We start from the raw sequence: 18302 nt of genomic DNA, 5'->3' as shown, positions 1-18302 counted from the left end.
GTGACTTTCATGTTCATCAAACCAATCTTTCACCAGTCTTGCTGTGTGTATTGGTGCATTGTCATCCTGATACACAGCACCGCCTTCAGGACACAATGTTTGAACCATTGGATGCACATGGTCTTACTGGTGCAATGTGCAATTAGTGAAGATTGGCCACCAGGCTTTAGCCATGAAACCTCCCACACTAAAATGACAGGTGTTTCAGTTTCATTGTCTAACCCCTGTGTATATGTATATATATATATATATATATATTATAGATATTATTTCTGTAGTGAGATATATTATTTCAAGTGAGACAGCTACTGATTAATAAGTTACAAACTATGTTTAGGAAGTTCTCTGCTTCTAAAAAAAATATTGGTCAGAGGATGGGTAAGATAGGGGATATGCTTGACCCCTTTGAGTCTGACTGATATGCTAGGCATTCCTATTCATGGGAGATGCTGATATGGTTTTTGATAACCTGCACTTGAACATTGTCTTTAACAGTATTTGTAATTTTCTGCATTAACATATGCTCTGGATAACAATACTGGGTGTTATTTGTGTGTAATACTTTACATTGTGGTTTCACTGTTTCTGTGCCGGATGGAGTCATTCTCCTGGCAGATGAGCTGGTAAGGCTTTTCATTCTCCTCAATTACAGAGTTTCCAATCTCAGCGTCCTGGTTCTGTAGTTCTTGCCGTGACAGGTGTTCCACAATGCCAGCTCCTAAAGAGTCACCTAGCACATTGGTGGTTGTCCTGAGGCGATCTCTGGATGTAAGTGAATACACAAACATATCTCTCAATAACAACAGACAAATACAAAAAGTTCAACTTTTATCCAGTATACTAGCCACTCTATTGATACAAAAAAACATATTCTGTATTCTCTCAGATTATATGCCTGCATTATGTATCAATAACCTTTTGGAAGAGTGCTCTCTGCTGGAGCTGCATGCTTCAATGTGACATTTAGTTAAGACTTACAGGAACCAATCCACAGCAATGATGAGCGTTATGTCCTCAGTGGGCAGTCCCACCGATGTCAATACAATCACCATGGTTACCAGACCAGCCTGAGGGATGCCTGCTGCTCCAATGCTGGCAGCAGTTGCTGTGATACTGGAAGAGGACATTTTAAAAAGGAGAAAATACAGTTGAAACTTGTGCTATGGTAATGTTTTCTGTAGTATGTGACAAAGTGATCGACTGACGATAAAGAATTTAAACCATGTACTGATGGCTAACAGCTAATACACAAATAACCCCGCGAGTCATTCTCAGCTGCCTCTGTTAGTATTGTGTGTTATTACCTGATGGTAAGAATCTGCCCAAAGTTCAGGTCCATGTCGTTAACCTGGGCTATGAAAATGGCTGCCACTGCTTCATACAAAGCTGTACCGTCCATGTTTATGGTCGCTCCCACTGGTAATACAAACCGTGTCACGCGCTTGTCCACATGGTTGTTCTCTTCCAAGCAACGGAAAGTGATTGGAAGTGTAGCAGAACTTAGGGGAAAAATTAAAATACATATATATTAGGTTTGATGATTTACATATTACTCATATAAAATAGAGATCTTACTTTACAATTTTCAATGACAAATTAATATACTAGACAATGACTCTGAATTAACTTACTTTAAAAATCACTAACAAATTTCCCTCCTTGTGATTGGACATACTTATTCCTTTTGTTATAATCACTGAGATTACCTGGAGGATGTTCCTAAGGCAGTAATCAATGCCTGCAGTAGACCACCAATGAAAGTGTAAGGGTTTCTCCGTGTGACCAGGAAAAAGAGCAGGGGTAGAACAAACAGGCCGTGGATGAGCAGACCAATGATGACACACACTGTGTACATTCCCAACTGCCCTCCAACCTGTGCCAGGTCCTTCATTTCTACAATCTTCCCAGCAATCAGGAAGAGGATGCCAACTGGGGCATACCTGAGAGAAGTGAACAGTCATGTCACAGCTGATGAAACTTAAGTGAACATTAACCACCATCAAATATTTCCCCCAAATCTGCTCCACTGCTGTCACAATACTGGACCACAACATCTTAAAGACTGTAATTTTGCAGTACAGCACATGTCACTCACCAGATAATGATAGCTACCAAGCGCATTATGGCATCATTGAGGCAGTCAAAAAATTCTCTCAATGCCTGGCCCTGCTGCTTCATATTCCCAATCACCAAGCCAAAGCACATGGAGAACACCACTAGGCCAAGAGCATTGACCCCATTAGAGGAGCCAGACACTGGAACTGTCTCTTCCACTGTCTCCTCTATTGTCTGCAGGACTGTGCTGAAATTCCCAGGGGAGCTGAACTCAGTTGTATTGATGCTCTCGCTTGCATTGACCATGACAGTGATGTTCCTGGTGACAACTGTTTTCTTGTAAAGAGTTTTGTACTGAATAGATACAAGAATAGATAGATAGATTTTTGATTGTGCTTCTGTCAGTTATCAAACACAAGGAAGAAAAAGAATGAAACACAAAAGGTGTATACCTGTTTAAAGCAGGCCTCTACTAAATTTGGTGGGAACATATTTCTGTAAGAAGAGTGACAGTACATTTGCATCAAGTTGCACCATTAATCCTGCCATCAATATACTATATTCAAGCACAAGCACAAATGTGTCATTCTCACCTTATAAGATCCAGAAAGGCATCAGCAGCTTGCACAGACTCAATGCTACCACTAGAGGACACCGGACTGTCTCTGTTACCTTTCCCAGGTCTAATAATGATCACCATGACAATGCCAATGAACACAGCAATGAAAGTGGTAAGCATGTAATATACAATGGCTCTCACTCCCATTTTTCCTGAGGCTTTACTATCCAAGGATGAAATGCCTGGGGAAAAGAAAAACAACAAGAGTTTTATCAAAAAATATCTGGTTTAAAGGTGCCATAAAATGCATTTATTCACTATTTTAATGTTTTCTGACATCTATATAGAAGCTATATGACTGTGGTCCTAATCTTATCGTTCTATAGAACCAAATTTCATTCATTCATTATCTGTAAGCGCTTATCCAGTTCAGGGTCGTGGTGGGTCCAGAGCCTACCTGGAATCATTGGGCGCAAGGCAGGAATACACCCTGGAGGGGGGCGCCAGTCCTTCACAGGGCAACACACACACTCACACCTACGGATGCTTTTGAGTCGCCGATTCACCTACCAAAGTGTGTTTTTGGACTGTGGGAGGAAACCAGAGCACCTGGAGGAAACCCACATGGACACAGGGAGAACACACCAACTCCTCACAGACAGTCACCCGGAGCAGGAATCGAACCCACAACCTCCAGGTCCCTGGAGCTGTGTGACTGCGACACATTACATGCTGTGCCACCGTGCCGTCCAAGAACCAAATTTGCCAGACTTAAAACACCCATGTAGCAGACTAAATAACAATCATCAAGGTATGAATTTAAAGTTTACACTTGTGCTTCCATAATGTATGCAACTTATAGTATATTCACTGAGCTCATTTTGGGGCAAACTAATTTATTCGTATACTGAAAACACTAAAAAGCCTGTTTTCTCCCTTGTTTACACATTTTCAGTTTCAACTGATAGGTGATGTATATATTTAAACACATTTTAAAATGACAAATACAGTTATTACAATGAAATTCACAAATAATGACTTTTTGAATTTGTGTATACACGGTAACAGCATTAATGAGTCAAGAGTTCAACAAAACTGTTTAGCATTTTTAATTGGCCCACTTCCTTTTGCATTTGAAGGAGGAGATGGGGACATGTCAATTCCATTTACCGAACTCTCCATATTCAACTAGGCCATGGTAAGTACTGTTTTGCATTATATGGCACTTTTAAATGTAGGCTCCCTATTCAAAATTGACTCACATCCTGAGCAACACTGCGTCTCTCTAACTCTATAAAAATACCAGGAAGTTTACTCTACCTGTAACAAGACTGGACACGATGAGCGGCAAGACCAGCATCTGTAGCATCCTCATCAGTAGCTCACCAGGGAAGGAGAAATATTTTATTTCCCTCGCAGACATATTATAAGGACGAAGAGCAAATCCCAGCATGATTCCTGAACAACACAGGGTACAACATATAATATGCATCTAAACCAAACTGCCACTTAAATATAGCAACATACTGGCAGATATCTGCCAAACCACATGAGTAAATCTTTGCCTTTTCACATATAACCTTTGATCGAACATGTCTAATGTGTGCAAACTGCCATCCTAAAGGTGATTTACCCACTGCAACTGCTGCCACAGTAAAGAGCACAAAAGTGTTTCGCAGCAGAAAAGCTTTGACACTTTCTCGGGTGATAGAACACATCTTGTTCTTAGCTCCTGATACTCGTTTCTGCATGGCTCTGTGCAGCCAGTGAAGATCTTTCTCAGGGTGATCAGGCTTTTCAGAGTCCTCGTTCAGGAAAAGGCTGTTACTGTTTGGGGGCTTCTCATTCATAATCAGCTCCAAGACTTGGTCCAGGAGGCAGGTTTCGTGAGAAACTGAAAGAGAGAGAATGGGAAAGATAGAGGAGATCATTAAAGGAACCTCTCATTTGGGGGAATTGAAGATTAAAGTGAATTCCTGGCTAAATTGCATTAACGATTAAAGAACAGCATTTAATATGTTATTTGACATGTTGTGCATGAAGTGTATTACTGTAAAATAAATAAAAACTCCCCATTTTCATTGTGTTTCTTGTTCACATTAACTGTTTTCTCAATAGAGTTGTCACCGAATCTTGACTCCTACCCTAACTGCTGAGCCTCAAGGTCATGTACCTAGAGCCTGGAAGCTTTACTTTTAAGCTTGTTGTACTACTGTCCCAAAGAATGCAAATCATTCTAAATGTTGAGAAATTTACGGTAAGATTAAGCAAACTAAAAACTTGATTGTGGTGGCAAACTATTTTTTAATCTTGTTTAAATGATGTACTCTGTTGAAGAGGGTTGCATTTTTTAAGTCTACAATGTTCACCACTAACTAACTAATGTTATGAAGGGGAGCAATCTGCTTGGAGAAATGTGTTAACTTTTCAGTTACTAGCACATGACCTCAGCTGACTAATACATTATTGTGTGTTGGCAGAGAGGAACTATGCCATCCTTCCCACACACAGATGGCTCCTGAGATTTGAACCCTGGCTGAGATCTTAGGGATGCTTCTCCTGTACTCAACATGTATTTGACTTTAACCACTCCCAGAGCAGTACCTCATTACATTAATGAAAAACATGAGCAGGTGGCATAACCTTATTAAAAGTGTTTTAAAAATTACACTACTAAATATTGTTACTGCATTATAATTAAAAAAGGTATGGACAAAAATGTTACTCATCTTTTTAGATAACAGTATGTTAAACAGAGTTCGAAACCATATAAACTTTGACACTTTTTTTAATCATTCTGTGAATAATTTCCAACTGAAACACTAACAAAATAAATACCGACTTATTACAAGTCTCAACAAACAACAGTTAATAATAACACAAATACAAACCTCATCATAATTCTGTTCACCATTACACATGCACTGTATTTCCACTAATGTGATCATTGGTAATTCTGTTTCAGACGACCAAAAGGGTCAGATTAAAGCTGCATGAGCCCCTGGCTAGAAACTGCTGCTGTGTATTCTGAGTCTCCAAAGGCACAGGCTTACGCACTGCAGCTCATTTCTGCAAATGGGTTTTGTTAAGATCCATTACACATTAACAATACTGACTCAAGTTAATGATGAATACAGTTTAAGTCTTACACTTTCAGTAGTCTACAATACATTTATAGTGTTATACTGATTTAAAATTACCACTGCTGTAGATGTTGCATTGTGCTGTATGACAAGCTTCACTGGGAGAGTTATACTGGTATGTCACATATTTGGCAAAATACATGAGCCTCTTCAAGCAGCTGTGTCAAAATATCCTGCATAACTAAAAACTATAAAGTCATACAGCTCAACTAGTATGTAAAAGTTGTCTTATAGTGTATGTCTGAGCATCGTGTCTTACAGCAATGGGTGAAAATATAAATAAAAATTAACAATTTTCACCTACAGATATTGCCTTCCTGGAAATACTGGGGACAAGGCAGGAACACACCCTGGACGGCACACAACTCCATCACATGTCATCACATATTTACAAACGCACTCACACACTCTCACCAATGGACACTTGACCATGGCTAATCCACCAACCAACACATGTTTTTGAACTGTGGTAAGAAACAGGAGCACCCGGAGGAAACCCATGCAGACACTGGGAGTAGCAATTCACAAATGTACTAAATTGAATTTTTGCTTAATAACTTTCACGGCAGACTCTGTTCTGAAGAGACAGTGTAACAGTCTGCCACTGACTTGCCTTGTTTTCAGCCCTGTCCATGTGCTATGGTTTATTTTGGTTCCTTGCTCCATTATTGCTCCTCCTATGCCTCAACTTTGAGTTTTCCAGTCTAGTCTCGAGTTTCCTAATATAATCTATAGATTCCCAGTTATTTTACTTTGTCATTTTCATCATAGACTTTAATAAAACCTACTTGCACCTATATCCTGCCTCCTTGCTTTCATCTTTGTTATAAATTCTATGAAGCGTCCAGTGGTTCTTATTCAGTGCCATTCAAACAGGGTGGGAACGGACCCTACCCGGAATCACTGGGTCACACCCCAGGGCAACACATTCACTCACATATTCACTCACACATTCACTCACAAATTTCTTATTACTAGTAGTAAAAACCTCATAATTTCTCTTGCCAGCATCCTACATGTTGGTATTTAAATTTAAAGGGCTTTACAGTTTCTAAAAGGAATAATATAATATTCTTCAAAATTAGATTCCAACATGTGCTAATCTGCATAGCTAATTTCCCCAGTGAACTCACCACTCATGATCGTCTGTTTTTGCTGTGCCTGCCTGGGAGGGAATAGCCCTGCACTTCACACAGGAGCTGGAGGATGAACTGACCACTGGCCAAGCTTTACTTAGGTGCCGATAAACATGAAACAGCGTGTTATCTCCCCTACCCCTGACCTTCACAGTGCTCAAGCTCCCGCTCTATGACCACATGCCGGGCAGCAGTCTGACACACACTGACCACAGACCAGGGATGCTGGGTTAAGCCCTGCACTTGAACTTCAACAATTATTGGCAGAACTGGTCTTAGGTCAGTGTTAAATAGGACAGCTTAGACCAAAGCCCCAGGACAGCAGACTACAAAGGCAAGAGTCCTGATCTTGTCCTTCCAGCACACCACTTTTGTGCAAGAATAACAAATATCCAAATATATCCGAATATAACAGCTCATTAGAATACTTAATCTATAACTGAATTGTTTTTTTAAATTTTACAGTCTGTGTGTAAACTGAGCTAATGAAGAACTACTTGTTACCAGCTTCTAATTCGAATTTTCCGTTCCACCTTAAATGGAGCAGCTGGAAGATTCTGAGGCGACAGAAAATACCTGCTGCATCATTTAAACTGGGACGAACAATTCGAAAAAGGAGGTGACGAATAACAAACTAACTTAAGTGGAGATAACTGCACAGGATAAGTGTTTTCTAATGTTATATTCTCTTTCAGAATGACTAACATTGAAAGCAAGAACAGTTATGTAGCATTTACGTCAAAAATATTAGAATTTGGGGTTCAGCTTTTTTAACAGAAAGGTGAAAAACGAACCTACCCTTGAAACTGACAACTGCTTGAAGTCTTCTCCTCAGAAAGTGTAACCGACGTCGTCTTCAAGTCGTTTCCACAAGTCTCTTCAGTGGCTTCGGCGATAACAGTGTGTCCACGATTTGTGCGGTGAAGCCTGAGGAGAAAAACGAGCAGGAGAAAGAAATAGCGAGAGGTTTGCGTGGGAAGGAGAGGTTAAGGATTCTCCATGCGTGAAGAAAAGCCACCTGCTGCCGTTAGAAAAAGCTGCACAATTGAAAAAATCCCGTTAGTAGTAGTTTTGTAGTAGGAGGCGGTTCACTTGTAGCCAGGAAAGCAAGCAGATTATTTGCTGCCCATATGGTCAGCTTTGTAACCTACAGGTGGATAATTTTAATCACACAGTTCAAATTGAGTGAGAGAAATTAAATGTGGGTAAAACAATATGTATATTTACTTTGGTGGGGGTGGGAGGGGTCACTATAGCGTTTGTTATTGGAAAAATGGCAAAGAAAAAAAAGAGGGGGGGCATTACTACTATCACCCATTACCATGACAACCGGCCTCCATGCTCTCCTTAAGGTCCAGCGCTGTAGTAGAGAGGGTATATGTATTAATGACCCTGTGCCCCATCTTCCCACTCATCCACCCACACATAGTCTTAGGCCTGTTATATGAGAATCCCCACAGTGTGCATTCAAAAGAAGTTCCTGAGGTCTGTCAGCAACTCTGATGTTACATGCAAGGTTATTCTATAATAAACATGAAGTCTTTATGCATTTATTCTTCATATACACTATTCCTGAAAGTCCCTGGAGGTCAGTCATATTACCAAAATGTAATGTATCCTTATTTCAACATAGTCTTTTACTTCTTCAATCTTCATTTAGATGCTTCATTTAATACTTGAATGTATCATTTTAAGTAATTTCTTTTGCATTGCAAAGCATTTCAAACAAAACCTTCAACCATCTTCTGTAACCACTTTATCCTGACCATGGGCATGGTGAGTCTGGCACCTACCCAGAGTCATTGGGCACAATTCAAGAACACACCCTTGATAGTGCACTGTCCCCAAATACACTTCAGGAGGGTTAAATGGTGATGTTACAAATGAAGTACCCATTTCAAATGTATAGGATTGCTCTCTGTACTTTTCTACCCCTGCTTTTGTGACTTTTGTTTGTGGTGAGAGATCACTCCTGGGTTGTAGCATTCCACACACTGTAAAGCCTTCAGTAGTGACAGATGAATACTGAGTTACTTTAAGGGGTTTCACATGCTCCCACATGAAAGCTTCATATCAAGATAAATATTTTATGTTACATCATGCGAATTATGTTATTAATGGTTGATCTCAAGACAACCGCATTAAAAAAGGGAAAAGAACTGGTTCTGGGGAACTGGGGTAAATAAAACTATAAAATCTCATGGCTGTTAGGATTACTCTACAAACTGAGTCACTGGTCCATACGACATAACAATGATATGTCACTTTCCCATGCAGGTTTATTGTTGAAGAGGAGTCGAAAGTCAGAAAACCATTGAAAAAACAAGTGACAAATAAAAGAAGCAGCCGTTAAGACTTGGCATGGGATCCCAAGCGGAGACATCAGGAGTTAAGATATATCAATGCACTGCAGGCCTGAGGCAGTTATGGCATGTAAGTCATATGTAAACAATAACTAATTTTGATAACTTTAATTGGCCAATGCAAGTACAGCTCTAGGGCGGCACGGTGGCGCAGCAGGTAGTGTCACACAGCTCCTGGCTGCTCCAGGTTGTGGGTTCAATTCCCGCTCCGGTCTGTGAGGAGTTGGTGTGTTCTCCCCGTGTCCGTGTGAGTTTCCTCCAACAGTCCAAAAACACACGTTGGTAGGTGGATTGGCGACTCAGACGTGTCCGTAGGTATGTATGTGTGTGTGTGTGTCTGTGTTGCCCTGTGAAGGACTGGCGCCCCCTCCAGAGTTTAATCCTGCCCAATGTTTCCAGGTAGGCTCTGGACCCACCGGGACCCTGATAAGTGCTTACAGATAATGAATGAATGAAAATACAGATCTCACATTGTTCCAACATGTAATGCTTTTAATAATGCATTTTCCTATAAATATGTCCATAAAAGATTAGGAATGTTTACGTTTAAAAGGGAAATCCATTGGATAATTTTTAATTATTATTTCTCATGCAGAATGAGTGGTTATAAAATGTCCAGCATACATCTGAAACTATAATGAAGATTTTGGATTTAATTTTTATCTAAATGAATTTTAATACAATCTGTCAGAGAAGTACATGCAGGGTTATAAGACAAACTAGTCCCCCACTCTTAAAATTAAAAGGTGTTACAAATGGTTATTTAAATGAAGCCATAGAATCAACACCCTTGGTTCATTCATTCATTATCTGTAACCCTTATCCAGCTCAGGGTCGCATTGGGTCCAAAACCTACCTGGAATCATTGGGCACAAGGCAGGAATACACCCTGGAGGGGGCGCCAGTCCTTCACAGGGCAACACACACACTGACACATTCACTCACACCTACGGTAACTTTTGAGTCGCCAAACCACCTACCAACATGTGTTTTCGGACCATGGGAGGAAACCCACACGGACACAGGGAGAACACACCAACTCCTCACAGACAGTCACCCGGAGCAGGAATCAAACCCACAGCCTCCAGGTCCCTGCAGCCGTGTGACTGCAACACTACCTGCTGCACCACGGTGCCACCCACCCTTGGTAGCAGCTTTATTTTGAGGAGTGCACAAATGCATAGCTCCATATTTTAATATTTTACCATCATCAACATTGCATATAAGAACTCAGAAGGCATGTGTCAATTCTCTTGTCAAATTGGAGAGTAAATTCAATGGCTGTATTTGTGCTGAAAACAATGTGACTACATTTTATTTGTGTATACTACATGATTCCTATGAATCTATTTAGAATCCCCAGTTTTTCTTTACCATAACTTTCCACTCTCCATAAGCCTAAAATCATCTATGGAAAGAGATGATAGCAGATTGTATCACTATGGAAACACAGTGGGTCTGCCAGCGAGTGGGAGGTGTAAAGAACGTATGATCTACATTTAGCTGTAGTAATTACGCACTCAACTGCTTGGACTCATGCATGAATGACATGCATATGCACTGAGGAGATTATAGGCAGTTAATACATTGATACTTCTAAACAGTTTGTTTATGCTCACTTTGTGTAAAAAGTTTTAATAATGTGTTACAGTGTTTACTTTATTGACTGATTGATTCATTGGTTTGTTTATTGTTAATCAAGTATTATTTGTGCTGATGCACAGTTGGAAAAAACATTGTTTCACCAAAATGGCAACTTTACAGGAAAAAGGAATGAACTTAAATTTGACCTAATGTAACAAGATTTTAAATCTATGATCTGTGGGGTATGCACGTGTTGTATCGTCCCAGGGAACAGCACAGGTGTACATATATATACATAGACCTGTGCTGTCCCCTGGAAAATCTAAGCCTAAGCAAGTAGAATGGGGGGAAAAAAGCAAAGCAGAGAAATCAATCCATAAATGGAACATTTTAGAATTTGTTGCAATATTTGTTAGAAAACAAATTTTAATTTAGCATTCATGAATTTTTATTATGGATAGCATGCTCAATTGTGGGCGGCACGGTGGCACAGCAGGTGGTGTTGCAGTCACACAGCTCCAGGGACCTGGAGGTGTGGTGTGTTCTCCCTGTGTCTGCGTGGGTTTCCTCCGGGTGCTCCGGTTTCCTCCCACAGTCCAAAAACACACTTTAGTAGGTGGATTGGTGACTCAAAAGTGTCCGTAGGTGTGAGTGACCGTGTGTGAGTGTGTGTGTTGCCCTGCGAAAGACTGGCGCCCCCTCCAGGGTGTATTCCCACCTTGCGCCCAATGATTCCAGGTAGGCTCTGGACCCACCGCGACCCTGAACTAGATAAGGATTACAGATAATGAATGCTCAATTGTGTATGTGTTTTTGCATGGACTCTGGCTTTTATGTCTGGGACTTATTTTAGTTTCTTATATTATTTATCCTTCTATTATAAAGTATTTTGTCTTACAAAGAGTATACTTGCTTACTAATGCATGTGCCAACGTGTGATGTGTGAGCTAGTATAAACATACATACATAGACATTCTGTCCTGATTAATTAATCATTTAGATTTATTTTCATATTTTAGTTTATTATGCAAAAAGAATTGAGTAATTACATAAAACATGAAATGGGCCTTTTATAGAGATAAAATTGTGTTTATCTCTATAAAATGTATAAATTGTGTTATATTCTTCCTGCCGTTTTGATTCAAACTTGTTATAGTTTTATGTCAGCGGTAATGTCCAGTGTCATCTGTTATAGAGGTTTTATCAGGCTGATACACACAGCATAAGTTAAAGCTGTGGATTTGTGTACATAAGAGAAAAGGAGAATGCCAATAGCTACATTAAGAGATGAAAGTGAAAGACCTTGCTGTACTGCAATGACTGAGCAAACAGAGAAAGGTCAGGCAATAGATTTGATGCTTTGAAATGTCACCTGATTACCTTCAGCTACACATGAAGATGCTACAGACTTAAAGGCATTAGATCCCTAAGAGCACACACAGCACAGAACATTGGAACACTTTCTAGTTCTCTCTCTTATTTTCTAAACTGTATTACAGGAACCATGGGACATGATAAGCCATGAGTAACTGTGAACATGGCATAAGTAAAAACTACAGTCTAATGACCGTTCTGTTTATTCAGATTGAAAATATACATATTTTTATACAGTCACATGCCAAAATCTATCAAAAATGTTTTATACAAGACAGTGTATAAAATCCTGGAAAGTTGAGGACCTGTAAAGTCCATGACAATCTAAACAGTGTTAATGTGGCACCAATAACGCCTTTATTGTCAGGTATTTAAGAGATTAGTGTTTTTTTAAATAAAAAAAGGAATATAAAGTACGACTTGATTTAGGAAAAGGCAGAGGAATATTAGTGGTATTTAAGTATAGCTACTGCACAAATATCTTGGTTTTGCTCACAATTACTTTTTAAAAAAATCGTTTAAAAAATATATATATTTCACACTGAAGGCAATAACTGACAGAAGTGTTTTGTGTAGCTGCATATAGCCCTTGCAATCAAAGAATGAATTTAAGAAGTGTTATATCAGATTGTGTAGTAATAAAGAAATATATATGCAATAACAACTGCAAACACATTGTCATTACAACACTGCTACAATTCTTTGTAGTTCATAAGTTCTGAACACATGAAACCGTTTTTGAAAAAGGCACAAAATCAATGCTATGGAATGCAAAAATGAAGAGCATGTTTTTCTACCACACAAACCTACAAAATATAAAAAACAGCTGCAGAATAATCACTGGACGATAATGAGCCCCAGTGTTTAACATATGTGTGGAAAATTACCCCAAGTAAAAGATACAGTCATGTTTGTGATACTAAAAGGAAATTACAACTGGCTGTTGTTCTTTGGCATAATTTTACAGTAAATATGAAATCAACATTCTGTAGCATGGTTAACAAATGACATTTAAATGTGAGTGCATTCCTGATTTCCCTCAGCGTGGCATCATCGAATGTCTAACTGCTGCCTCCAGGGACTTTCTGGTCACCAGAAGCCTAACAATATCTTCATTCTTTTTTGTAAGCCTCTTACGTGCTTGGTCATGTGTCACCATAGTCATATCCCAGCCATTCACCTGTCAGAAAAAGACAGAAGATGTAGAGAACACTACAAACATCTGACATTCAATCTGAAGTCCAACAGTTATATTTGTGAAAGTACCACTACAGGACATCCCTAGACATGACACTCTGACGTTTCACTCTGATATCATATGGCTAAGAGAAAATTCACAGTTTATTATGATTGGATTTAAGTGCAAAATTTCTCTTGTTGTGAATGTGAAATGAGTTGTGATACTGACTAAGCACAAACTGACTTGCTAAGAAAAAGCTGTCGCACATCTGTAACTAAATTAACTTAACTAAAAAAAAAAAATGTAGGAGCTTCAGTGTTGAATTAAAATAATGTTTAAAAGGATACAATGTGTCTTAACACAGCATTTTCTTAGAATAAATCACTGTACGTATGTCCATATTCTATAAAGGTGTCTAATTAATTTAGAATTTCTGGAGCTTGAGGCAAAGACAAAAAGCCAAACAGGCTGATAGTAGCCTCTGGTGGACAAACTGAGGCATTACTTCAGAAACAAAAGGACAGGAAGGATTTTATATGATTGTTCAAAACAAACTCTGCTTTTTTTTTTTTTTTAAAGTGTACATTAAAAAAAACTGTTAAATAATGAATCTCCTTCAAGTTTGATTGAATTCCAAAGTTTTCTTACCTGCATTATTTTATCCCCAGTCAGAAGGCCTGCAACTTCAGCTGGTCCTCCCTTTGATACCCTGGTGACATATATTCCCTAATAACAAAAGCAGAGAACAGTATTCATACACTAGACATTTCTGAAATTTGTAAAAAAAAAAAAAAATTAAATTTCCCCACTTCTTAAGAATGTTGAGGACTTCTCACCTTATCTGTTTTGTCTTCTGAATATGGATTCTGACCTGGATCTTGGTCAATGCCACCTCCGATGCTAAAACCCAATATTAAATTGTCACCATCTCGTAGTTTATGAATCTCGATCCGTTGCTGAAACATGGACAAAAAAACTTAAGTGGGTTTCTTACAGGTGATGCAAAAGAATGCTTGATTTGGTCTGTCAGAATAGTACAACAACCCCATAACCTCAAATTAGTTTTTGTCTCACTTACTCATGTTTACAATGATCAGAAAATCTCCTGAAGGGTACTTAAATAGCTTCTGGTGCTTTGTAAACTGTTATGCAAGTAATATTTATACATACATACTTGTATAGACATATTTACATAATATTAATACACCTTGTATTTCTAAGCATGTTAATAACATTATGTAATATAACAACATGAAATATACAAAACATGAAATACATGTACCCCTGAGTAAACAGCAGAGTTGCTTGTCCTTATAAGGCCACACTCACATGTTTCTACCTGTGAGTAATGGATTTAAGCCACACCTTTACCTGTAACTGTCACTCCAAAACTTTTAATGCAACTTAATAAAACCTGCTTCGTTTATGTTTAAATTCAGGCCATTTTCAGAAAACTACATTTGTTTGGTTTTGTTGGTCACCAAATTAATGCAACGACAAATTGTTTCAAACAGTAGCTAGCGTCTAGTAAACCTGCTGCTAATGCTAAGTTACAGGTAGTGTCTTAACAACATGGCATGGGTGTTAACTCTTTAAATAATCAAAGTTAGCTAACTAACAAATATGGCTAAAACTGTCTAATGGCACTACACGACGCTAAGGTTTACTTATATTACTGAATTTTCCGTTCCACCTTAAATTCGAAAGCAGTTCAGTGTACGGTTACGTACACCAACATTAACAGCTAGGAGTAGCGGCTCTATTTAAGGTGGAACGGAATTTTTTTTTAAAGTAACTGGCGATATGATAAGAAGCCCCTAAGGCTTATCGCTCATACTACACTTATTTAGCACTGGTAATTTAACTGCAAACTACAATATAAACACTCCTTAATTTACAAACATGTACCACAAAATAACCGCTTACTAGTAGTAACCTTATATTCTTTGTTGTTTACGAAAGCTCTTTGTGGAGAAGGTGAATGAAACAGCTAACTGAGCTCAGGAGCTGCAAACTTTCTTCAGTTCCCCACCTTAAAAGACTTACCACCACAGCTGTGACAGGCTGGCCTGGTATGAAAGACATATTAAATATTAAATACAAAGTATTATTTTCTCCACAGGCTGCAAACAGAGAACACAAACGCTTTCTATGTTTTAGGACCGAAGCTCTGTGGTCACACCCATGAATGACAACATGCAGATGACATGCTGGGGGCAGAACCAAACTCAGGATCAGTCCTTCTCTTTTAAAGGGGAATTCCACCGAATTTATAAATGAATTATAAATTAAATTAAAGGGAACGTCTGAGATTTAGGAGAACTATTGTTCTCTGGTTTGTTTCCGCTCAGAAACTCTGCATTCTTTAAAGTGTAACATCTTAGAGGGAAGTAATACTCTAGTTTGTACGAAGTTGAGCTTGACAGTAAGTTTAGTCACTTTGTGAATGATCACCAAATCCCATTTGTAACTCAAGTTGTTAGGTTTTGTAGTACTTTTGAGCTGTTTGCTTTCATACAGTTAGCCCTCTCACAAATGTGGAGATATTTCCACTTTAAGTAATTAGAAACAGTAAAAATAAGTCAATATTACCTACGTCTGGAGCAGGAATAGAACAATATTCTCAACTTGGTTCATGCTTTTTTTTTCTTCAAATTTTGGGGCTTTCTCTGTTGTCTAAAAACTCCAGATGCCTTTTTACTACCGTGAGCAAATAGAGAGAAACCTAGCATACAGGAGTGAGTCAGTTTATGTTTTTAGTCATTTGATGACACCAGGGCTTCGTAAAAACTGAGCTAGCAGTAGAGCTAGCAGATGGTGAGGAAACATCTTCTGAATTTTGATTACAATTGTGAGCCTCTCCTTTAACAAGCCGAATAGGTGTGTGTTAACACGAAATTATGTTGTATGCAGTCCAGCATGTTTAGAGCCCAAAGGCATGGCATATTATAACAGAGGAACAGAACACTTAACAGTTGCTGTGATAGGAACTAGGCATCTGAAGCATCTATGCTAACACACACAAATAAACTATTAGTTGAAAACTCAGCATGAGACATTCATTCATTATAAAAGCATTACATGTTGGAACAATGTGAGATCTGTACTTTCATTCATTCATTATCTGTAACTGCTTATCCAGTTCAGGGTCAGGGTGGATCCAGAACCTACCTGGAATCATTGGGGGCAAGGCGGGAATACACCCTGGAGGGGGCGCCAGTCCTTCACAGGGCAACACACACACACACACATTCACTCACACCTACGGACACTTTTGAGTCGCCAATCCACCTACCAACGTGTTTTTGGACTGTGGGAGGAAACCGGAGCACCCGGAGGGAACCCACGCAGACACAGGGAGAACACACCACACTCCTCACAGACAGTCACTCGGAGCGGGACTCAACCCACAACCTCTAGGCCCCTGGAGCTGTGTGTCTGCGCCACCATGCCGCCAGCATGAGACATTTTTTTACTTAAATATTTTATTGTTATATAAATTGTTCAAAAGCCAATGGAAGAGAATTATTCTACGATAAATGCTTATTTGTTGTGATTACATAAAATACTCTGAAAGAATGTATGCTCATTTGTCATTATGCTTTCATTAGGTAAAACTGTCCTAAAAAGTTTTTTTTTCTTAATTCTATTATATACAGTTAAGTCAATTATTTATACATATTCTGCTTGTGAATATAGGGCACTACAGAGTGGGGTCTATTTGAGTTTCGTTCTTAAAGTCAAGTAGATGTCCTGTAAATATCAGTGGAAGTCGATGATTAATGCCCCCTGTTGGCGAAAAGCCAGAGTCAGTGTCATGTATACTGTCGGTCTACAGCTGTAAATTCTTGGTTGAAATATAAAAAAAAAACTAGACTGTGAATTTACACATATAATAGCAGCCACACTTTGACTGTAGCTGATTCATGTTTCCTCGTTGTAATGAATCATCACTATGCTCCAGTTACAGCCGTCATGGTGATATTGGTCTAGGGAGGATGGTTATAATGCACGTAAGGGCAGAAATGCCTTCTAATGTCAGGTCTGGGAGTGGGCAGAAAATAGCATTACATTTCTCATTTGGTCTGTTTCTGCTCTGAAAAAAAAGACATGGAGGCAGAGTGTAAACATGACTGAACTCAACATGGCCTTTCATTGCAGTGTCATTGTAAACGTTTTTTTACAAGCTGGGGGCGCCATTGAGTCGACATTGGGTTTCCCTTTGTGTCTCCTCAACATCTGCATCACTGTGCTAGTTCTGCCATGTGCTTCATCCAGACGATTGCTTTCAGCACAATACATAAGGACTTGTTTTATACAGAATCTTTTCCTCAAAACAACTGCCACTGAAATTAGTTTATAATTGAAAAAGACATGATTTATAATGCCTCATCTCCTTAGGATACATCACTTTAAAAAAAAGAATACAAACTAGCATTGTGATACAGGGGTTCTGAATTTTTAGCAGACAAAATTGACGATTCAGTTACTACATCAAAAATGACTTTAAATATCTGAGGTATGAATAAGTCACCATTTAAACAGGGAATTAGATATTAATTGGGAAAATATATATTGTTTTTGCTTCCTTGCTAACATTGTGTTAAGTGGTTGTCAGCTTACTTGCCAAATAGTTACAAAAACACATAACTTAAACCTAATACCCTTATTAAAGCTTATTTATTTTTTTTACTGATTCACTGAAAACAAGTATATTTGGTTTCTAGATAGGATTAAATTAAAATCCTAGACAAAGCAATAACCTCATGCTACCACAATGCATTTGTCTAGCAGTTTAGCCTTAAGTGGACCGACCCTTAGCTACATTAATTTCTTTTTGTACTCCTCCTGTAAGAAAATAGCCTCAGCTTGGGCTTAGGTCCCCTCGTTCCCCAGGGCATCCTCAAA

General features: G+C 38.8%; 2 protein-coding genes across 5 annotated transcripts; both read right to left on the bottom strand.

Moving 5' to 3' along the window:
* Positions 1-298: 298 nt before the first annotated feature.
* Positions 299-7826, bottom strand: slc1a6 (solute carrier family 1 member 6). 4 transcript variants are annotated; one of them, XM_066647394.1, is made up of 10 exons: positions 7692-7826; positions 4248-4508; positions 3935-4072; positions 2649-2856; positions 2508-2550; positions 2096-2409; positions 1707-1940; positions 1305-1499; positions 979-1113; positions 299-762 (listed from the first exon to the last, which is right to left on the bottom strand). In XM_066647394.1, the coding sequence occupies exons 2-10, from the start codon at positions 4462-4464 to the stop codon at positions 564-566; spliced, it is 1683 nt and encodes a 560-aa protein (XP_066503491.1). In that variant the 5' UTR covers positions 4465-4508; positions 7692-7826; the 3' UTR covers positions 299-563. The 4 variants fall into 4 exon arrangements, with proteins under 4 accessions (XP_066503491.1, XP_066503493.1, XP_066503492.1 ...); XM_066647396.1 differs by lacking the exons at positions 979-1113; positions 7692-7826 and having other exon boundaries at positions 4248-4365; XM_066647395.1 differs by lacking the exons at positions 3935-4072; positions 7692-7826 and having other exon boundaries at positions 4248-4365.
* A 4093-nt stretch (positions 7827-11919) lies between these two features.
* tax1bp3 (Tax1 (human T-cell leukemia virus type I) binding protein 3) lies at positions 11920-15625 on the bottom strand. Its single transcript, XM_066647780.1, has 4 exons — positions 15441-15625; positions 14231-14350; positions 14043-14120; positions 11920-13394 (listed from the first exon to the last, which is right to left on the bottom strand). The coding sequence occupies exons 1-4, from the start codon at positions 15477-15479 to the stop codon at positions 13254-13256; spliced, it is 378 nt and encodes a 125-aa protein (XP_066503877.1). The 5' UTR covers positions 15480-15625; the 3' UTR covers positions 11920-13253.
* Positions 15626-18302: the final 2677 nt, after the last annotated feature.

The sequence above is a fragment of the Hoplias malabaricus genome, chromosome 16 (genome assembly GCF_029633855.1).
Source record: "Hoplias malabaricus isolate fHopMal1 chromosome 16, fHopMal1.hap1, whole genome shotgun sequence".
NCBI classification, from domain to species: Eukaryota; Metazoa; Chordata; class Actinopteri; order Characiformes; family Erythrinidae; genus Hoplias; species Hoplias malabaricus.
The sequence above is the reverse complement of the archived record's forward strand: the minus strand, read 5'-3'. Positions and strand labels throughout refer to the sequence as shown.